At 44.3% G+C, this 20,153-nt stretch overlaps 1 protein-coding gene across 1 annotated transcript in view; it reads left to right on the forward strand.

Moving 5' to 3' along the window:
• Positions 1-952: 952 nt before the first annotated feature.
• pip5kl1 (phosphatidylinositol-4-phosphate 5-kinase-like 1) overlaps positions 953-20,153 on the forward strand; it is a gene marked incomplete at both ends in the record, with an annotated part of 39,812 nt that continues 20,611 nt past the window's right edge. Inside the window, 3 exons of the mRNA XM_080509701.1 lie at positions 953-1,162; positions 9,152-9,202; positions 9,285-9,439. Coding sequence (XP_080365827.1) covers positions 953-1,162; positions 9,152-9,202; positions 9,285-9,439 — 416 coding nt within the window. The remainder of the gene's footprint in view (positions 1,163-9,151; positions 9,203-9,284; positions 9,440-20,153) is intronic.

Here is a 20,153-nt window from a genome sequence, read left to right on the forward strand (position 1 = left end):
AGGTATCATGAAGGACAAGGGAACTGCCACTCCCTATGCATCCACAATATATGTACAATTATTTCACAATTGTTTTACAGAGACTCTTTGTATGCATAGTTCATTTGATATTTTACACTATTTAAGAGAGAGAGAGAGAGCGAATAATCTGTTTCATTATTAACTTATAAGATAAATGAACTTATACATTTATTAATATGCCATACCATAAGTCTGTCTTTGTTAAAGAGTATTATACAATAAATGTGTTATTATTAAACAAGGAAATCTTGTGTAAAATCACATGTTCATAAGCAGCAAGTAACCCTGTATAATCAGAATTAAGTGATGTAATGTGATTTCACATCCACGTGCAAATGGTGGACAGACGTGAAAAATAAAATCCCGACTGCTTTTTTTCTTCCGTGGCCCTAATACTCTTCCGTTTTTATATTGTAATATCTGTGTGTGTGTGTGTGTGTGTGTGTGTGTGTGTGTGTGTGTGTGTGTGTGTGTGTGTGTGTGTGTGTGTGTGTGTGTGTGTGTGTGTGTGTATATATATATGCATATATAGAAATAGATAGATCTAGATCTAGATCTAGATCTAGATCTAGATCTAGATCTAGATCTAGATATATCTTGTCTCCTCCAGTCCAAGCTGCATGTGTTGACTGTGATTGAGGAGCGGTGTCTGTCAGAGGCCGGCATTATGCCATTAGCCACAGTGCAGCCCAGGAAGCTTTCAAGCCTTTGTATTGGGTCTCCATAGTTACCCTGTTAAAGACTCGACTAACAGTCAGCTGTCTTTTGTGTTTGTCATTGGCCTCTCTGGCCTGTACTTACTCTTTGATTTCCTTTTGCTGCAGCTTTGACCACTGGTGCAGTGGCGGTGGAGCTGACAGGGCAGCATCGGGCGGCGGCAGCAGCAGTCACACGCTTCACGTCTGTGTGCTTCTCTCCATCTCAGTTGGCGATGTCGGCAGCCGCGGGAGGCCGGGGGATGTCTCATCGCCATCGGGATTCGGGCACGACCAAGGGAAGGAGGTGGGGGGGTCTGCGGCAGCAGTGGAAACTTCTGGGCCTGTTCGAGATCGATCGGCAGCATGAATTCTACGGGCTGACCTGCATGATGAAGGAGGGCTTGAGGGCGGCCATCCAAACAGGCACAGACAACACTCCCACAGTGAGTCCTCATCATTTCCTCTCAAAACTGAATCTTAAAGTTCATCTCTCAAGTGATACTCGTAGAATATCATTTACAGTATATGTATTATAAAAACATCAAAAACTGGCAGTGTTTGTGTTTTCACTGAGGTCCGCTGTTTGTACACAGTTTGCTATAGAAACAAAATGATGTCTACTTGTTTATACTTTAGTGAAATCATATAGTACCATATTATGAAGTTGAAAACTAAATCTTAATTCTAATAATAGATAACGTTTAACCTTTCACTTCATATTCCATGGTGTGATTGGCTGGAATGAATACGGGGGGATTTTCTCTTCGGTTTATGTTTTCACACCATTACATCTGCTTCGCACTCATTTAGTATATTTCATTTTATGGATTAAAAAAGAAAATATGCCAAACTAAAAATTAGGCTCAATCTTTAAGAACTGACTCAACCATGGAGTCGAAGTTTTGAAGGCATGCTGACATCTGGTCAGGACTGTAGATCGTGTTTCTGTCATAAGCAGAATATAGATGATGGTATAATATGAGAATCTGATGTTTTGGGACTTTGGAACCAACTGGAACCAATAGATGAAGCTCATAACTCTGGCTGTCCCATGGTGGTGTTTGAAAGCACTCAAGAAAGTGTAGAAGCTCCTCGATTGTTTCCATGCTCAGTTCATTCTTGGATTACAAATTCAAAGTGTCTGAATTTTACTTTTAAAGGAAAATGGTGATTATTTGTAATTCATAAATAAATGCTGTGGTCTTACAGATTGTTTTATTTTGAGTTTTATGTGCAGAATACATCAAATTAAACATATTGTAAAAATATATAAATTATATGGTGCAAATCTGACTATTTTACATTTTTATCGTGGTAAACAAGTCCTACACTTCTCAACTCACGCTGTAACACCACACGAGGCATTTTATTTAAAAACAAAAACAAAAAACTAAACTAAATTTTTGAATGTATATGAAGGTTCCATCAGGCCACACTCACATGGAGATGTGGAGTATTGTCTGGTGGGAAGCCAGATTTCCTGCTGGACTTTCAACTGTGAATAAAGAAATGACACATCCTCAATCACAAAGAAAGACTCTATATTGGACATGGACATAGTGTAGAAATAGACACACACACTCACATATGCATACAAACATTGTGCGAGTAAATAATGTTTTTAATTGATTGATAGCTCTTTTTTTTTTTTTTTTTTTTTTTTTTTTTTTATTTTATAGAAAAAATAAAATAAACATATCCACATGAGCAAGCAGGTGTATTTGCGACTGTGGAAAGGAAAAACTCCCCCAACAAGGAGAAACTTTGCAGAAACCAGAGTCAGAGGTGGAGGAATTCTGCGGACCGGTTGGGGTGAAAGGATAGAGAGGAGAGGAGAGGAGAGGAGAGGAGAGGAGAGGAGAGGAGAGGAGAGGAGAGGAGAGGAGAGGAGAGGAGAGGAGAGGAGAGGAGAGGAGAGGAGAGGAGAGGAGAGGAGAGGAGAGGAGAGGAGAGACAGAGAAAGACATGGTGGAAAAAAGAAAAATAAAATAAAATAAAAAATACATTCAATTCCCTTGTTAGTGCTACATACATTTTTTTTCCTTTTGATAATACATTAACCACAGTGATCTAAATATTTTCCAACTGCCATGAGATTAAACCAGCCTGAGCAACAACAGAGCAAAAGACCTAAATAATCACAACAATTATAACAAAAGCAAAAACAAAAGGACATAAAACAAAAATAAATAAATAAATAAATAAATAAAACAAGCAAACAAACACAACAACAACAACTTGGTTTTGATAACTAACAAAACAATCTCGTCAGTGAGGAGTGTGTGTGTGTGTGTGTGTGTGTGTGTGTGTGTGTGTGTGTGTGTGTGTGTGTGTGTGTGTGTGTGTGTGGTTTGTCCTCTGGATGTGAATGGAACTGTTGTGGGGGGGCCGCAGCACCCCCCCGGGGCCCAAGGCCACCAGGGCCGGACGTCGCCACTCCGGCACCCAGCGACCCACCGGATCCAGGGAGGCCCCGACAAACCCCCCCGGAGAGCCACGCCCCAACCCGGAAGGCACCAGACGGAGCGCGCAGAGAGGACCCCCCCCCCCAGGCCAGAGGGGCCCACAAGAGAAGGATGAAGGGCGCAAGGCCCCGGGCCCCGACCGAGCCGCCAAGCCAGGACCGGCCAGTGCAGCACCCCCAGGCCACGCGGGCAGGGAGCCCCCCCGGCCCCGACAGCGGAGCCCGCCGAACCACCGGGGGCCATCCCCCCACCACCCCCCCAACCCCGGCGGGACAGAGAACACCCACACCCAAGCATACGCATACACACACCCAGACATACATACACACCCACACAGACACACACACCAAGCATACACATACACACACAGACATACATATCTACATATATACAGACATACATTTATTTGGTTGGGAGGGGGGTGCCCCCCACTCCCCAGGCCGCCAGCCAGGCCCCCACCAGGCCACTACGGGATCTCGTCCTCCACCAGTCCAACTGTGAATAGGGAGGGAGAATCACTACCCAGCCCCCCCGGAGGTGCCACGCCCGAGCTAGCGTGCCCCCCGCACTCCAGCCGCACTCGCCCCGGAACACGGCGGGACCACAGCGGGAGGTGCTGGGGGGAGCCCCCCCCCCCCCCCCCTCCACCCTGTGGGGTGTTGGGTGCATGTGGATGTGTGTATTTGTGTTTTGAAGAGGTGGTGCAATGTGTGTGTCTAGGGTGCGGTTTAAAATTGAGGGGTAGCGGGGGGATTGATAGCTCTTAATGAGTTCATACTGAGTGGTCACTGGGCAGGGCATGCAGCTGAGGACCGGCTGTCATCACAGTGGGATTACGAGATTACTTAGTAAGACTCACATAAAGTCTTGTGCTGCTTGAGGGTTAATGATGGACGCTTCTCTCTGGCAGACAACAAGGAGGAGCCCTCCTACTGCTCTAGAGACAAGTCAAGGATCATCCCTGTTGCCTCCACATCTTCAGCTCTCACAGTGTCATCAACAGAGCTGGGAACAGGAAACAACCCTGCTGCACAGCCCATCGATTATTGGATTACAGCTCAAAACAAGTCCGGGCGGCCTGTTGATGAGGAGAGAGAGTTAGTGACTCACAGTCATGGGCGGCTGGTAGAGCAGCTGTCTCCCAATTGGAAGTTGCACGTTTGATTCCCATCTCCACAAGCCATAGTGTCCTTGAGCAAGTCATTGGACCCCATGCCTTACTGGCTGCAGCCTCCATTGTTGTGTGTGAATGTGATTGAAACATTGAAGAAACTGTATTTTGCGTGATCGATGTCATGTTTTTTTCTTGAAAGAATTCCTCCATTTCTCAGATTTCTTCCAAAAACATTTCTTTAGAAATCTCTCCAAGACCCAGACAGTTTTTATTTTGGGGGGCTCTGAGAGCCAAGTGAGTTCAGAGAATGGTTTGAAGCATTGTTGTGCAAACATTGATCTTCTCTCAAAGCGTATTGGATTAGTCAAAACCCCCACTGGTGTGACTGTGTTCTGCTGGTGATCAGTAGGTGGGTCCAGATGGAGAGCAAACATGTTGCACAGCTTCTGCGTTGTCAATGGTTTGTGAATGGGGCAATGAAAAGTTGTAAAATGTTTTGCGGGTGCAAACAGAGAGTTTCTCTTGTTAAAAATGGCTCATTCCGCTCTTATTTTCCAGTCACTAACTGTTTTTAGGCCTTTTGGGGATAAGTCCCTGCCTTCAAATTCAAAAAGTGCTTGGCTGTTTACATCTCTTTAGCTGTACATCCAAAAACAGGGTTCTAATCATTATACATAAGTCTGTCCTGTTTATTTAGCATTTCCACATCTGGTCGTTTCCAAAGTGTGAGAGCAGCAGTCTGGAGGTTATTGAGGTTCCTTTTCCCACATTGATTTTTTTTTCTTTTGGATATTTGAGAATAAATGAAAGTGATTAAAAGAAATAAAAAGAGGGTAATGTTACTAATCATTTTATTAAAATATCATTTTTAGATATGAATTCATTGTAGGTATAAAAAAGAATCCTTAAAGTTAAATAATAAATTCAAGTTCAACAGGCTCAAGTCCAGAATACTTTATAAATACCAAGTAGTATTTATATATTGCATATAAAAGGAGCAGCGGTTAGTACTCTTGCCTCACTGCGAAAAGGTTTGGGTTCAAATACTGTCCGGTTCTTTCTGTGTGGAGTTTGCATGTTGTCCCCTCAATACAAATTATATCATTTCAAGCTGAATATATCTGAGTCCAGTTGTACTGAGTTTTAAATGTCTTTATTTTATATAAATGCGGCAATGATAGGTTTGTCAATAAAAGTAGAATGAAAATAACAATACAGATACAATTGTACAACAACTCAAAATAACAGGAAGTGAAATTTAATCGTCCATGAAAAGCTCTGTTCTGTATCAGAAAAACAGTTCATCTTTACTCAACAATTCACAGCAGAATTTAAACACTGAATTATCGCTTGTTTGAATTTAAACTCTGAATTATCGCTCGTTTAAACATTTTGTCCGTGTTTTTTCTCTCTGACCATTCAAATCCAACATCAATCTTTGTTTCGGCTCAATGAAAACATGTCAGCTTGCAGAGCAGAATCCACCTCCTGACTGGTGCCTCGTCACAGAGCGTGTGTCGTCCACTGTGTGCTGAATGAACGGCTCGTTGTGTGCCACTGCTGCTTCCCCTCTAATCCCAGTCACACTCGCTCTGCTCATTCAGCGGTTTCCTGCATGACAGTCCGGCCTGTTGTGTTCAACCATGAGTCACAAACATCCCGCACTGACACAGAGTCTCTCCCAGGCTTTAACCTTTACTCTCTGGCCTGTCTACTCCAGCCACAACTCTTTTCTCTCTGTCGTTCTTCAGAGGTTTCTCACACGTCAGCCATGCAGAAAACATCTGTGACACCATGAAAACAACTCAAAATGATGTGTGGCATATGCAGGTGGTGCTGCAACACTGCCAGAAATACAGCAAAGACTGAAAAGAAGGCCTGCAAGAAATTCTTGGATTTGACAAATCCAACATCTGGCCTCATGAAACCAAACCAAATCACCAGCTTCTGCAGCTCGTTCTGGAGCACGTCGTCCACCATTGTTGATGTTGTTTAGTGACGTCTTGGAGAGGGTCGCAGGGCTATCGGTCGAGAGGTGGGCGATGACATCATCGTGTTCAGCAAAGGTCCATTCAGACCACCTGAGGCGTTTTCAAATTTCTCCACTCTGGAGTTCGTTCTCAAAACAACACCGTCTTCAGGCACCTACAACGCCGTGCCGTGTGGTTGATTGGAAAAAAAGGATGCAGTGACGTGGTGTGGACAAGGCCTGAGGCTCAGTGCTGCCTCTGTGCCTCTCTCCTTGCAGTGACGTCAGTCAGGGTCAAACTTTGCCTCATTGAATCTATTCAGGTTGTTAATATGTGAATGGATCGATGCACGGACACGCCTCACTTCAGCACTCTGGGTAAAAGCATTTGTAAAATGAATCGAAGAATCTGTGCTGTGAAAACTTCTTATCAATAACGTTGCACTCAATGACATTTATTGGTGTTTTACCACTGAGTCGTATTGGTTGGTTGGTGACTGTAAAGAGTCTGACAGTGCAATACACATCTCACACACACACACACACACACACGCACGCATGCACACACACACACACACACACTGAGTCTGATCTATTAAAGGATTTTGCATATAAAAACTGTCACAGGCAATAGAAAAAAGGCCTTTGGCTTTATACGTGAAAGCAGAATATGGACTTTGTGTACCAAATCCTGCAAAATACTGGGAGGAGTTTATGCTGATGAATTTATTTGCAACGTCTGAAAACATTTGTAGTGTGTATGTTTGCTTCTGTCTCTAACATGTTTGAAAACTAGATTGAAATCAACTCATTCTTTAGCCGCTGCTAAAGAATGAGAAGCTGCTGTTATTATGCTGAGTCATTTCTGTACCTGGCTCCCAATGACTCGTATTTGTGGACTTTATTTATAAGATTTTTTGTACCATTTGCTAGGTCTTGCTATCATTTAAGAATTTTTTTTGTGTTGCTTTTTTATCAACAGCTTTAATTGTGTGAATGATCCTCTCACAATGTGTTTTTCTTTTTTGCTGAATTCATGTTTGTTTGCTTTAAAAATCATCACAGTTGAGGAGTTTCCCAGCCGGCACATCAAACTCATTGGTATCTGCTACTTCAAGCAGTAACAGATTAGAACACCGCTGGTTGCAAGTGTTGTCTCTCACAATGTTATTTTGGGTGGATCATCCTCTAAACACCGAATTCTGCTTGCATGAGCATGCGATGTAACACACTACACACCGGTTCAAAGTAAACCAGGCCCATTGTGTTTTAGGGAACATTGCATTGATACATCCATCTCTTGTAGACTCACACTAAAGTCAGCCTTGTTTCATCTTTCCTCAACCCAAACAAATCAAACCTCCTTCTCAGCTCTAACTTCAGTCTCAGTTTTACCTAAACCTCTGTCTTTTTATTGAATTTAATTGTGCCCTGATTTGTGAGGTCAGATCTCCACTAAGGAATTGCCCATATGGTAATAGCAAAAAGAGAAGCAAAAAAAAAGAATAAAAAAATTAAATCAGCAAGTTAATAGATGTCGTTGAAAGCTGCGCTGTCGTCGGCTGTTTTGGCTGTGAGGTCCTGGAACACAGCCTTCCGAAGAATGTCTGCACAGCCAGAGTGATAATGGAGCCTGGCAATGACTGCTCAGGCCGCTGTCCTCGCTTCTGTTTGGGTTGAAGTGTGTGGTTGGCTGATTCAAGTCGTGGCTCTGCCTCCAGACTGAAAGCCTCTCTGAGTATGTTGGCTAATACGCTTGAAGCTACGTTAGCATTTTCAGGAATGCCTATAATTCTGATGTTGTAATGCATGACCTTGATTCTTTGCGTCTATTTTGTAAGTGGAACTATTTTACAAGTTCTACTGATCCCTGGACCGTTGTGACAGCGTCCGTGCAGGTGGATATGTAACACTCCACCGTGCTGGTTAGCCCCGCCACGCCAGCTAGGACTAATGCTGATCGGCGGCTCAGTTTTCATGACTTGGAGTTCATGTTTGACTATTGTCCAGTGCAGCCTTTAATTTGGCATCGAATATCTGAGAGACATCGTCACAGACTGATGCAAAAAATGGAATCTCTCATCCGCTCCTGCTTTTCCTACTGGGTGTTCCCCCGGCTGCATGAATCACCACGGGTCAGGCCTTTAGCATGTTGAGCAGGCCGGATCAGAGTTTGAGTTGTAAGTCCTCTTCTACTTAGCTAGGAGTGCATTTCAAAAGGTTGTATCGAAATGATCAATATCAAAATTAGACCAGTAAAAAATATGTTGAGAATTTTGGTAAAGGTGGCAGCTTAAAAAATCATGTTGACTTTGTCAGTCTGTTATAGTGAGAGGATTGCTTGACGTTAATGTGCTTCAAAGCTGTGTGAAGATGTGTGAAGAATGGGGGTATATCCAGTAGAAAATGCACATTTACCAGCTTATTTTCGATCATCATACCTGACATCTAGTGATTCTTTCCATGTTATTCCTTCAAGATTCTTGTACACTTTAAAACAGTGCTCGCAAGAAAACCTTAATGACAAAGGCAGCTTTCAAGCAATATGCACATGTCAACATATTCTTGAAAGAGAATGACAGGTCTTATGGCTGTTGGCTGGGAATCACTTCTGGGAATGCTACTTTCAAGCAAAGTGAGCAAATGGGAAGGTTTGTCTTTCAGAACTTAGTGGAATTCTTCATTAGCTTCAGGAGGTCTTGGTGTTTTCTAGCATCACACATTTCCCCAGACAGACTTCATGATATTTAGATCATAGATCTGTGCAGGTCAGTGATGTCCTCCCTTAAAGCTTTGTACAACACATCATATGGAACTAAAATGTAAGACGTGTTTGTGTATATTCTGAGTCTTAATAACATCTCTTATCTGTCTCTTTCCATAGAGTGAACTGTCAGATAAAGACTTCAGATTAAAGACGTCACAGATTCACGAGGTAGGTGATGATTGTCAGCCAACAACCCACAGTAAACACCTTAAAGGCTTCAGCAGCTCATGCTATCTTCTTCTCATTATAGGATTTCACAATGGATACATATGCAGGCCCAGTGTTTTCCAGCTTGAGAAGCTCTTTGGGAATGACAGAGCAGGAGTATCAGCAGTCGCTCTGCTCTGAAACCTGCTACCTTCAGTTCATCAGCAATTCCAAGAGTAAAGCCGACTTCTTTCTGACGTGAGTCACCATTCACACACACACTGTTGTTCGCTTGGCTTACAAGCCAAACGCCCATGTCCACATCAGCCACAACATCATGACCAACTGTCCTGTCGTTTCACTCCCCAGCACAGAAAGAGAGGACAGATCTCTTTTTGAAGGGAAGCAGCGGCGAACATTAAGTATAGTTCAACAAACCTTGAGATTGGATTAACACAGTAATTTATTACAAAAGACAGAAATACTGGCCTTTCAAAGAATTGTGCAATTCTAAAGTCGTCGAAGCGGCACAAAATAGCACACGGGTCCAGCTTACAGGAGGATAGACAGAGAGTGAGCCAGCAGGAGCTTCCGCTATATAAAACACGCGCTCCGGTAAATCCCCTCTTCCCATTGGCCACCGCTAGAAAGAGGCGTAAGCAACGTAATCTCCTATTGGCGGACCTTCACACAGACTGAACAAACTACGCTTCCCATGATGCATTTCAGTATTTGTCCACCATCTACAGCTCAATAACAAAACAGTCCGACGCCATTTTAACAGTTTTAAGCAAGTCTATGCGGGAAGCGTCACAGCTCGGAGGTCAAAGAAAACGTCATAACTCTAACACAACACAGGGCAATGCTTGGGATTGGACGTTTGCGTGTTCGATCCTCACACTGCATTCTGGAAATAGGATGGGTCAATGTTGAAAAAAGGACTTTTAGCAAGGTATTAACAATGTACAAAGTGATTAACTGTACTGGACATGGTATCAACATGTTAACAGCAGGACTTTTAAACCCTGCAAGGGGAGGCAGGGCCTCCTTAGATTATTAGTCTCACAGATTGTGCAAAGAAGATGTTCTACATCCTGCTAGTTCTGCAGTGGATGTTCCTGTAGCTCTTGCCAGGAGGTAGGAAGGAGAACAGGCCATGAGAGGGGTGGTGTTGGTCCTAGATGATGGAGGTTGGTCTGTGTATGCAGCGCTGTTGGAAGATCTCCAAGGGGGGACAAGATGTGCAAGATTCAGTGGTACCCCTGTAAAATGTGATGAGGAGAAGCGTAGGGAGTCCTGCTTTTCTGAGTCTCCAGAGGAAGTGGAGACACTTTTGTGCCGTTTGGTGATTTTATGGAGGAAGACAGATCATCAATGTGGTGTACTGTCAGGAACTTAGTGGTGTTGACCTTACGTTTATGTGGGAATCTTTGTCAGACCTTCTGAAATCAAACACCATTTGCTTCCAGACTTTACTTTCATATTAAAGTTTTTAACCAATCACATTTTAGCCATCACTTGTTGCCAGGTAAATAAATCTACTTGAAGCCAACAGATTCAGTTCTGCAGGCGTCTGCAGTTTAAAACTAGTGTCAGTCACGTGACTGCTTCAACCAATCAGATTTTGATATTGGCGGCTCAGGGCCTTCTAAAAGGCCTAGCATGACATCAGTGTATTCAAGCCTTCTGATTGGATGGTCAGTTCACACTCCAGCGCAAGCTAGCTGCATCTATAGTGAGCTGCACGAACAAAAATGTAGTTGTGTTTATTTAATAGCAGTTTTGTCAACCGACAATGACTAAAGGAGAAGATAAAGACATTTGGTTGCAGATTTATTGTCAAAACAATTTTCAAGACGGACTTTTCCAAGAGATCATTTTACGCACCGCAGCACTCCAAGCGCACATCCAGTGCAGTTCACTCACGCTCACTACAAACTCCATGGCAAGATTCAGGATTATATTATTTTATTATAATCTTTTTTTTATAATATATAATAAAATAATATAATATAATTTTTATTATTTTCAAAACCAGCAAAAGCTGATGTTTATCTCGCTCCTCGGCTCCCAGAAGTGTCGGGAAAAGCATCCACAGCAGGAGAAGAGACGTGAACTCTGATTTTTTTTCATTCGTTAAGGTATTTATTCTGGCTACACGAGAATCTATATGTGATGCAAATACTTTTTATACTGCATTTCTGCATGGTAACATGTTTTTTGTAGCCATAAAAAAGTTATTGAGGGTTGGATTGACTCAGACCAGCAGTTGTGAAGGCCTGGGTCTGAAATGCACGGCCACTGTCAGCTACTCAAGACATTTTGTCACAATGGGCCACAGGGCAAAAATCATTTAGACAAGTTGGGTTTGACTTTTAATAATGGTAGTGCTATTGAGGCCAGTGGGCACAGCTGCTAGCTAAAATGATATATTGAAGATGTTGGTTAAAGCACCCTGCAGTTGCTTTGCACCGTCCCTGAAAATGTGTCAAGGGATGTTGTCTGATTCTGTCTCTTTGCGTGGGTTGACGCTGGCAAAGGCCTTCCTCATGTCCACTGCAGGCAGCTGGAGAACCTGGTCGATGGGTGACAGCGAGAGCACCTGTGCCTCAGTAGTGTTGCTGACCTCAGACTGTGCATAGAAGTTGTTCAGTTCCTCTAGTCGAGAGCGGTTGTTTTGACATATCCTTGGGGGAAGGGGCTTATAGTCAGTAATGTTCTGGAATCACTGCCACAGTTGCCATGGATCTTTATCACACATGAAGTGGTTGCTCTGTTTTTGTTCCTTCATCACTCTAACCCTCCATGACAGGGTTTTCCTTATCAGAATGTTTGCCGTAGCATCTCCAGATTCACATGTTGTAATAAATAAGTGTTAAGGGCTCTCAGCAGTGGACGCACTTCCTTGGTTAGCATGGTTTGTGGTTGGCTCGCCTCTTGATTGTTTTGACCACTGTCACGTCTTCTATGCATTTATTGATATAGCCAATAACAGAGACAGCATTCTCCTGTAGTTCAGTAACATTGTCCCATTTCACTGCTTCTCTAAAAATGTCCCACTGAGTAGTTGCAAAACAATCCTGCAGTGCTCAACTAGCCCCTTGTAGCCATATTCTCACTTCTGTAACTTCAGGATCATCTTGTTTCACTCTGGTTTTGTAGGCCGGGGAGTTTAAAAGCTCAGATTAGAGTTCCCAACATGAGGAAGAGCAGCAACTTTGTAAGCATCCCTGCTTTTTGTATACCCCTGGTCTTGTGTATTCTGTCCCTGGTTGCAATGTCCACATGTTGGTAGGATTTAGGCAGAACAGATGTACGACTTGCCTGCTTGAAGCTCCCAGTTGATGTGAAGAAGGCATCAGGATGTGGTTGTAAAGCTCTGCCTTGGCCTTCATCGTGTTGGTGCTGGTGGTTCATCGACGGCTTCATCATTATTATGACCGCGGTCAACTCCCGCGGTAAATAGAATGGCCGGCATTTTACAGTCAGGAACTAAAGATAATACTAATGTACCTGACCAGACCACCGTCAGTGTTTTCAATGCTTCATCTGGGGTGTTGCTCCAGGCTTGGCCACAGATGTGTGGTGTACTCTGTGTAGTCGTCCAAGCTCACCCAGCACCTTAAGCAGATGTTCATCAGATGTTCAACAGACATTCTCTAAGTTCCAATAGAAACAGTCGATCATACACTCACTTAACTCTCACAGAGTTCATATTCATACCCAGCTGTTCCACCCCAGACCTCCCCAATCAGGGGCGTGGAGGCACCTTCGCTAGGAAATCTATAAACTGTGCACTTATTTAGAAATATAGTCGTGTTGCACATCATATTACTGGGACTAGAAACACATATAACCTATTTTATCACACAATAAACATTACTCTAACATCAATTAAATTAATTCTCAAATATTCAAATCTGTACAGCATCACCTCGTCAAACCTTTCCTCTCAATTTCTTCAAAAGTGCTTTGCCACATGCACAAATAAAGTATCAAATGAAAGCTGATTGAAACGATTCCAGCAATACCACTGATGTCTGTTTATGGGCAGAGCTCAGCCAACAGGAGGACGTAGAAGACTAAAGTAAAAAAAAAAAAAAAAAAACACTTGTTTCAGTGAGAAACAGAAAGCCAGTCTTGCCTTTGCTATTTTGTGATGAAATATCGTATTTTTTCCCACTTTTTATTCATTTTTTTTTTCAATAAACAACAAAATGGGAAAAGTGCAACACACAAACAATAAAGAAAAATAAAATTAAAAAAACAACAAGAATAAATAAATACATGCATAAATACATAAATAGATAAATGGGAAAGCAGGTTGGGGTCTGGAAAAAAACAATTTAAATACAGTAGTCTAATGCAAAAAGTAACATTAGTAAATAAAGTTTCACAGAGTACCAAAAACTTTATTGGTAGGAGTCGTTCTAAAACAATTACATTTTTCCCAGTGCTTATTCCCCTTCTCTTTCTGGGGTCGAAGAGAGAATGTCATCTTTTGCATTAAGCGGATGGTGTTGATTATCTTAATCAGAGGTCATCGGGGGTGACCTCTGAAGTGAACACTTTGTGATAGCTTCCTTGCTTGTGGCCATAAAGATCTTCAGGAGGTGTTTATCACCTTTACATTGTGGACATGACCAAAAAGTATGGGTCTTGTCCACTGAAGCCAATCCACATTCCCTCCAGCAATAATACTGGGACCCACTTCATTTGGATTTTTGGTGCATAAAAAAAATGCATCAGATTACTACAACAAAAAATGTCTCCAAAAAAAGGAGTTATAAGTGGAACACTGAGTTAGCCAAACTTGATGTCACTTCTTCTATTATTAGTTTAATATATTTTTCCCAGCACTGCTCTATATAAACAGAGTTTTGGTTCAATGAAGTGAGACCCTGATGTAGATTAGGCTTTGGGATTTTCTGTATTACTTTTGATGGTTCAACTGAATCGGTACTCCCTATTTCCAGGAAAAAGAAGTGGCAAATCTGTCGGTACCAAGAAAAGTCTTATTCATCCCATTCAAACGATTGGCATAAACCCTCAAAATTTTTATTCAATTTCCTCTTTGGATCATTCGACTTAGAGACATGATGCCACGCTGGTCCCATTGTTTATATCTATGGTCTTGTGATGCGAGGACGCGTGGATCATATGGGCCTCCCTCTACAATTCAAATCATGCTTTGCAAGAGAGAAACAAATTGATTATTCATTTGAGATACCTCAGTAATCCTGCACTGACTGTATGGGAATAACCATTAAAGATAATTCAACGTTTTTCCATTTTGCCACATGGGATGAAGTACACCAACAGAGCAGAGACCGCTCACACACACACACACACACACACACACACACACACACTCCCCGGGTAGCTAAGAAATTGAATATCTCACTCCAGGTCTTTAATTGTTCCAAATGAATCCAGACAGATGTTTATCCCAGTCCCTAAACTCTATTGGAAGTGCAGTAAATAGATACAGTAATTTGGGGAGAATGTTAATTTTAATTGTCCTTATTCTGCTCCCAAGGTCAAGGGGGAGCAAGTTCCATCCCTCCAGGTCCTCATATATCTTACTATCAAATATCATATCTGAGAGCAGTAAGTACTGGTTTCAGTCTGTTCAATATATCTGTTTTAGGCTTGAAAAATGGATTTTCTTTCAACTTTCTTCCATGGAGAGGTTTTTGTTGGGATGATTGCAACAGGTGCTGCAACCGGCAGTACCTGTTCGATTGGCTCAAAGTGCATTCATTTCCTTGTGATTAGCCAATGGCGTTATTGGATTAGGGTACCACAACTCAATTCTATTGCATATTGCATGTATTGAAATCTGATGGAGTGAAAGAAACAAATTGCCCCAAACTGTTGCATTTAGTTATAATTGACGTCAGCCGTCACATATATGTAAAATGATAATAACATAACATAATTTGGTACATGACAAATTTTAAATGCCACGTGTGTGTGTGTGTGTGTGTGTGTGTGCGTGTGTGCGTGCGTGCGTGCGTGCGTGCGTGTGCGTAAGAAGTTTGCCCACTATGGCACCCGGACCGGGATATATATTATAAAAGTATAAAACATTTTAGGCCGGAATAAAATCTTTCCTTTACGGTGTGTGTGATCTTCATTTACTCTGGCCCAGCTTCATATATACTGACAGACATCTGAACAAATCTCACCAGTGTTCTCTGTATTATGACACCAACATGATTTGAAATGCACCTCGTGGTTGCAGAGAGGGAGTCTTTTCATTTTAGGTATGTAAAGGTTAGGTTCACATCCAATTGCATTGAACTGCTGCGAGAAGAGGATCAGTCTCACCACCATGAATCCCCTGCTAAAGCTGTTGTTTTGAGCTATCACTCAGTTGGTCTTGATCAAAGTTGCTCAAAGCCGTAGGTTTGCCCATTTTTTCACTTCGAGCATATCAACAAATGAGAGGATCTGAGACAAACAGTCATTCATCTCAATTGACAGTGGTCATAATGTTGTGTCAATTGAGATGAACGACGGTCTCGGATCCTCTCATTTGGCGAGTGTTGATCAGTGTGGCACTCAATGTCACTGTCATAAAACCTTTTTCTCTTCAGTTGCAAGCAAGAAATCCTCCAAGATTTGTAAGTCGCATTTACATGTGTGTGTTACATGTTCAGCACACCTGTGCAGTCGACTTCAGGTGTAACTCCACTCTAATCCAAAACCTTTCTGATGCAGGAATAATGAAAAGTGAACTTAATTAGTCAAATCCAGAAGACTCTTCCAAAATCTAGTAAACTATCTGCATGATTATTTGCATCATCCTATTAATGTAACGTCAAAGAATCAAACAGGAGGGTTCAAATGTTTGTGACTGACCATCCATCCATCCATCCATCCATCCATCCATCCATCCATCCATCCATCCATCCATCCATTTTCTGCCGCTTATCCGGGGCCGGGTCGCGGAGGCAGCAGTCTGAGCAGAGTTGCCCAGACTTCCCTCACCCCAGACTCTTCCTCCAGCTCTTCCGGTGGGACCCCAAGGTGCTACCAGGCCATAGAGAGACATAGTCCCTCCAGGGTGTCCTGGGTCTGCCCCGAGGCCTCCTACCGGAGGGACATGCCCGGAACACCTCCCTATGGAGGCGTCCGGGGGCATCCGAAACAGGTGCCCGAGCCACCTCAGCTGGCTTCTCTCGATGTGGAGGAGCAGCGGCTCTACTCCGAGCTCCTCCCTGGTGGCTGAGCTCCTCACCCTATCTCTAAGGGTGACTGAGCTCCTCACCCTATCTCTAAGGGTGACTGAGCTCCTCACCCTATCTCTAAGGGTGACTGAGCTCCTCACCCTATCTCTAAGGGTGACTGAGCTCCTCCCCTATCTCTAAGGGTGACGCCCAGCCACCCTACGGAGGAAGCTCATTTCAGCCACTTGTATCTGGGATCTCGTTCTTTCGGTCATGACCCATTTTCCGGTCGAGAACCATGGCCTCGGATTTAGAGGTGCTGATCCTCATCCCAGCTGCTTCAAACTCGGCTGAGAACCGTGTTAGTGCACGCTGAAGGTCCAGGCTTGATGGGGCCAACAGAACCACATCATCCGCAAATAGCAGAGATGAGATCCTGTGGTCCCCAAACTGGACCCCCTCCGGCCCCCGGCTGTGCCTAGAAATTCTGTCCATATATATAAGGAACAGAACCGGTGATAAAGGACAGCCCTGCCGGAGGCCAACGTGCACTGGGAACAGGTCCGACTTACTGCCGGCAATGCGAACCAAACTCCTACTCCGGGAATACAAGGACCGAACAGCACTTTACAAAGGGCCCCGGACTCCAAAGGGTCGAACGCCTTCTCCAGATCCACAAAACACATGTGGACTGGTTGGGCGAACTCCCATGAACCCTCAAGCACCTGGTGGAGAGTGTAGAGCTGGTCCAGTGTTCCACCATTAGGAGAACCTGGTGGAGAGTATAGAGCTGGTCCAGTGTTCCACCATCAGGAGAACCTGGTGGAGGGTATAGAGCTGGTCCAGTGTTCCACCATCAGGAGAACCTGGTGGAGAGTATAGAGCTGGTCCAGTGTTCCACGACCAGGACGAAAACCGCATTGTTCCTCTTGGATCCGAGGTTCGACGAACGGCCGGACCCTCCTCTCCAGTACCCTGGAATAGACTTTCCCGGGGAGGCTGAGGAGTCTGACCCCTCTGTAGTTGGAACACACCCTCTGGTCCCCCTTCTTGAAGAGGGGGACCACCGCCCCAGTCTGCCAGTCCAGAGGTACTGTCCCCGCCCGCCACGCGATGTTGCAGAGACGAGTCAGCCACGACAGTCCCTGCACATCCAGAGACTTAACCCTCTGGGGCCGGTGGACGCACTATTGCGTCCTCGTCACATGACCGTTTGAAAAGGCAGTAGTGTCACAGCACAGCGTCATCTGGTCCAGTGTTTCAATCCGTGTCGAAAGTGCAGATATAAAACTACAAGCTCGTTTTTAAATGATGTTGATAGCCCAAATAAAAGAGAGATAACTGTGTCCGTGTTTTTCCGCGACATTTTAGTGCGTCAGGTGCAGAAGAGCGGTCAGGAGTGAAAGTGAAAGTAACTGAGCAGCAAAAAAAACCAACACTCATAATATGGCAGTATACCTTTCACTCATTGGTTGAGAAGAAGAGCCCATGTCCAATCAAAAGTTTCCATAGTGGGAGGTGTCATTTTGTTTAGTTCACCCGTGAAAAAGTAAACAGAGAGACGGAGACAGCGAGAGTGAGTTGAGATTTATATCAGAGAAAAAGCGATTATTTTCATGATTTGACCATGTAGTGAGTGTGTAGTTAGTGTGTAGTGAGTGTGTAGTGAGTGTGTAGTGAGTGAGATTAGAGTGTTTTTTAGTTTCAAGTGAACTCTTTTTTTTCTTCTATCAAAACAATGACGCGCCTTATGAACGTCAATCAGGCGCTCCGACTTTTTTTTTTTTTTTTGAAGGAGCAGAGCATCGAGTCTGACACTGAGTTTGAGAGTGATTCTGATGACAATATTGAAGACCTCAGCTTATTTTTGTTAGAGAGGAGACAGGTGTCCCCCAGACCAGGACAGCTGTCCCCCACCCCTGTCCCCATCATTCCAGCTCCACCACAACAGCCAAAAGGCTAAAATGTAAAAATTGCCTGCAGGAACACAAGAAAAGTAAAAACACTCCATGGAAATGCCATGTGTGATGTGTCCCTCTGTGTTGTGTTGGACACAATCTGTTTTTTTGAGTGGCACAAATCATTTGTCTTCACCTGACATTATATGTGTGAGCTTTTGCAAATAGTTTTGAGGCATTGCTTCTATTTCACTGTAAATATCTGTATAGGACTGTTTTTTTCAGTCCTGTTTTGATACATTTTAGTTAATTATAGTTTAGATTTACTTTACAAGTAAACTAAATGATTCGTTAACCATGTCTGTGAATTTTATAGTCAATAAATCTATGTTGTTACCACCCGAATTTGTAATTTGATGGTGTTTTTAGATCCACTGTTTTAATACAGTATGCCAAAGTGATGAAAATACTTCAGAAATGCATTTATGAGGTTATCCTGAACAAAATGACACCAAAAAAGGCAAGGTTTAAGAATTGTATATCTGAGATATAAAGGAAAAATCAATTGTAGTGAAAAACGGCACAAAATGCTTCAGGCCCCAGAGGGTTAAGGAACTCTGGGCGAATCTCACCCACTCCCGGTGCCTTGCCACCGAGGAGCTTCACAACAACCTCGGTGACTTCAGCTTGGGAAATGAACGAGTCCACCTCTGAGAACCCAGCCTCTGCTTCCTCAATGGAAGACGTGATGGTGGGATTGAGGAGGTCCTCGAAGTATTCCTTCCACCACCTGACGAGGTCAACAGCTCCCCACCTCCACTGTAAACAGTGTTGGTGGAGAACTGCTTCCCCCGCCGAAGGCGCCGGACGGTTTGCCAGAATTTCCTCAGGGCCGACCGAAAGTCTTCCTCCATGGCCTCTCTGAACTCCTCCCAGACCCGAGTTTTTGCCTCCACCACAGCCTGGGCTGCGGCTCACTTGGCCTGCCGGTACCTGTCGACTGCCTCGGGAGTCCTATGAGCTAACAGTGCCCGGTAGGACTCCTTCTTCACCTTGACGGCATCCCTTACTTCCGGTTGCCACCACCGGGTTCGGGGATTGCCGCCACGACAGGCGCCAGAAACCCTGCGGCCACAGCTCCGAGAAGCGGCTTCGACAATGGAAGTGGAGAACATGGTCCACTCAGACTCAATGTCTCCAACCTCCCTCGGGATCTGTGAGAAGCTCTCCTGGAGGTGGGAGTTGAAGGCTGCGTGGACGGAGGGCTCGGCCAGATGTTCCCAGCAGACCCTCATAACACGTTTGGGCCTGCCGAGTCTATCCGGCCTCCTCCCAGTCCAGCGCATCCAACTCACCACCAGGTGGTGATCAGTTGACAGCTCTGCCCCTCTCTTTACCCGAGTGTCCAAGACACGCGGCCGGAGATCAGATGACACGACCACAAAGTCTATCATTGACCTCCGGCCTAGGGTGTCCTGGTGCCACGTGCACTTATGGACACCCCTGTGCTCCAACATGGTGTTCGTTATGGACAAGCTGTGACTGGCACAGAAGTCCAATAACAGAATACCGCTCGGGTTCAGATCAGGGAGGCCGTTCCTCCCAATCACCCCCTTCCAAGTCTCGCTGTCATTGCCCACGTGGGCGTTGAAGTCCCCCAGGAGAACAATGGAGTCCCCAGTTGGGGCACTATCCAGCACCCCTCCCAGGGACTCCAAGAGGGTTGGGTACTCTGAGCTGCTGTTCGGTGCATAGGCCGAGACAACAGTCAGAGACCTGTTCCCTACTTGTAGGCGTAGTGACGCAACCCTCTCGTTCACCGGGGTGAACTCCAACACATGGCGGCTGAGCTGTGGGGCAATAAGCAAGCCCACTCCAGCCCGCCGCCTTACACCGCGG

Source organism: Blennius ocellaris (assembly GCF_963422515.1).
Source record: "Blennius ocellaris genome assembly, chromosome: 15".
Lineage (NCBI taxonomy): Eukaryota > Metazoa > Chordata > Actinopteri > Blenniiformes > Blenniidae > Blennius > Blennius ocellaris.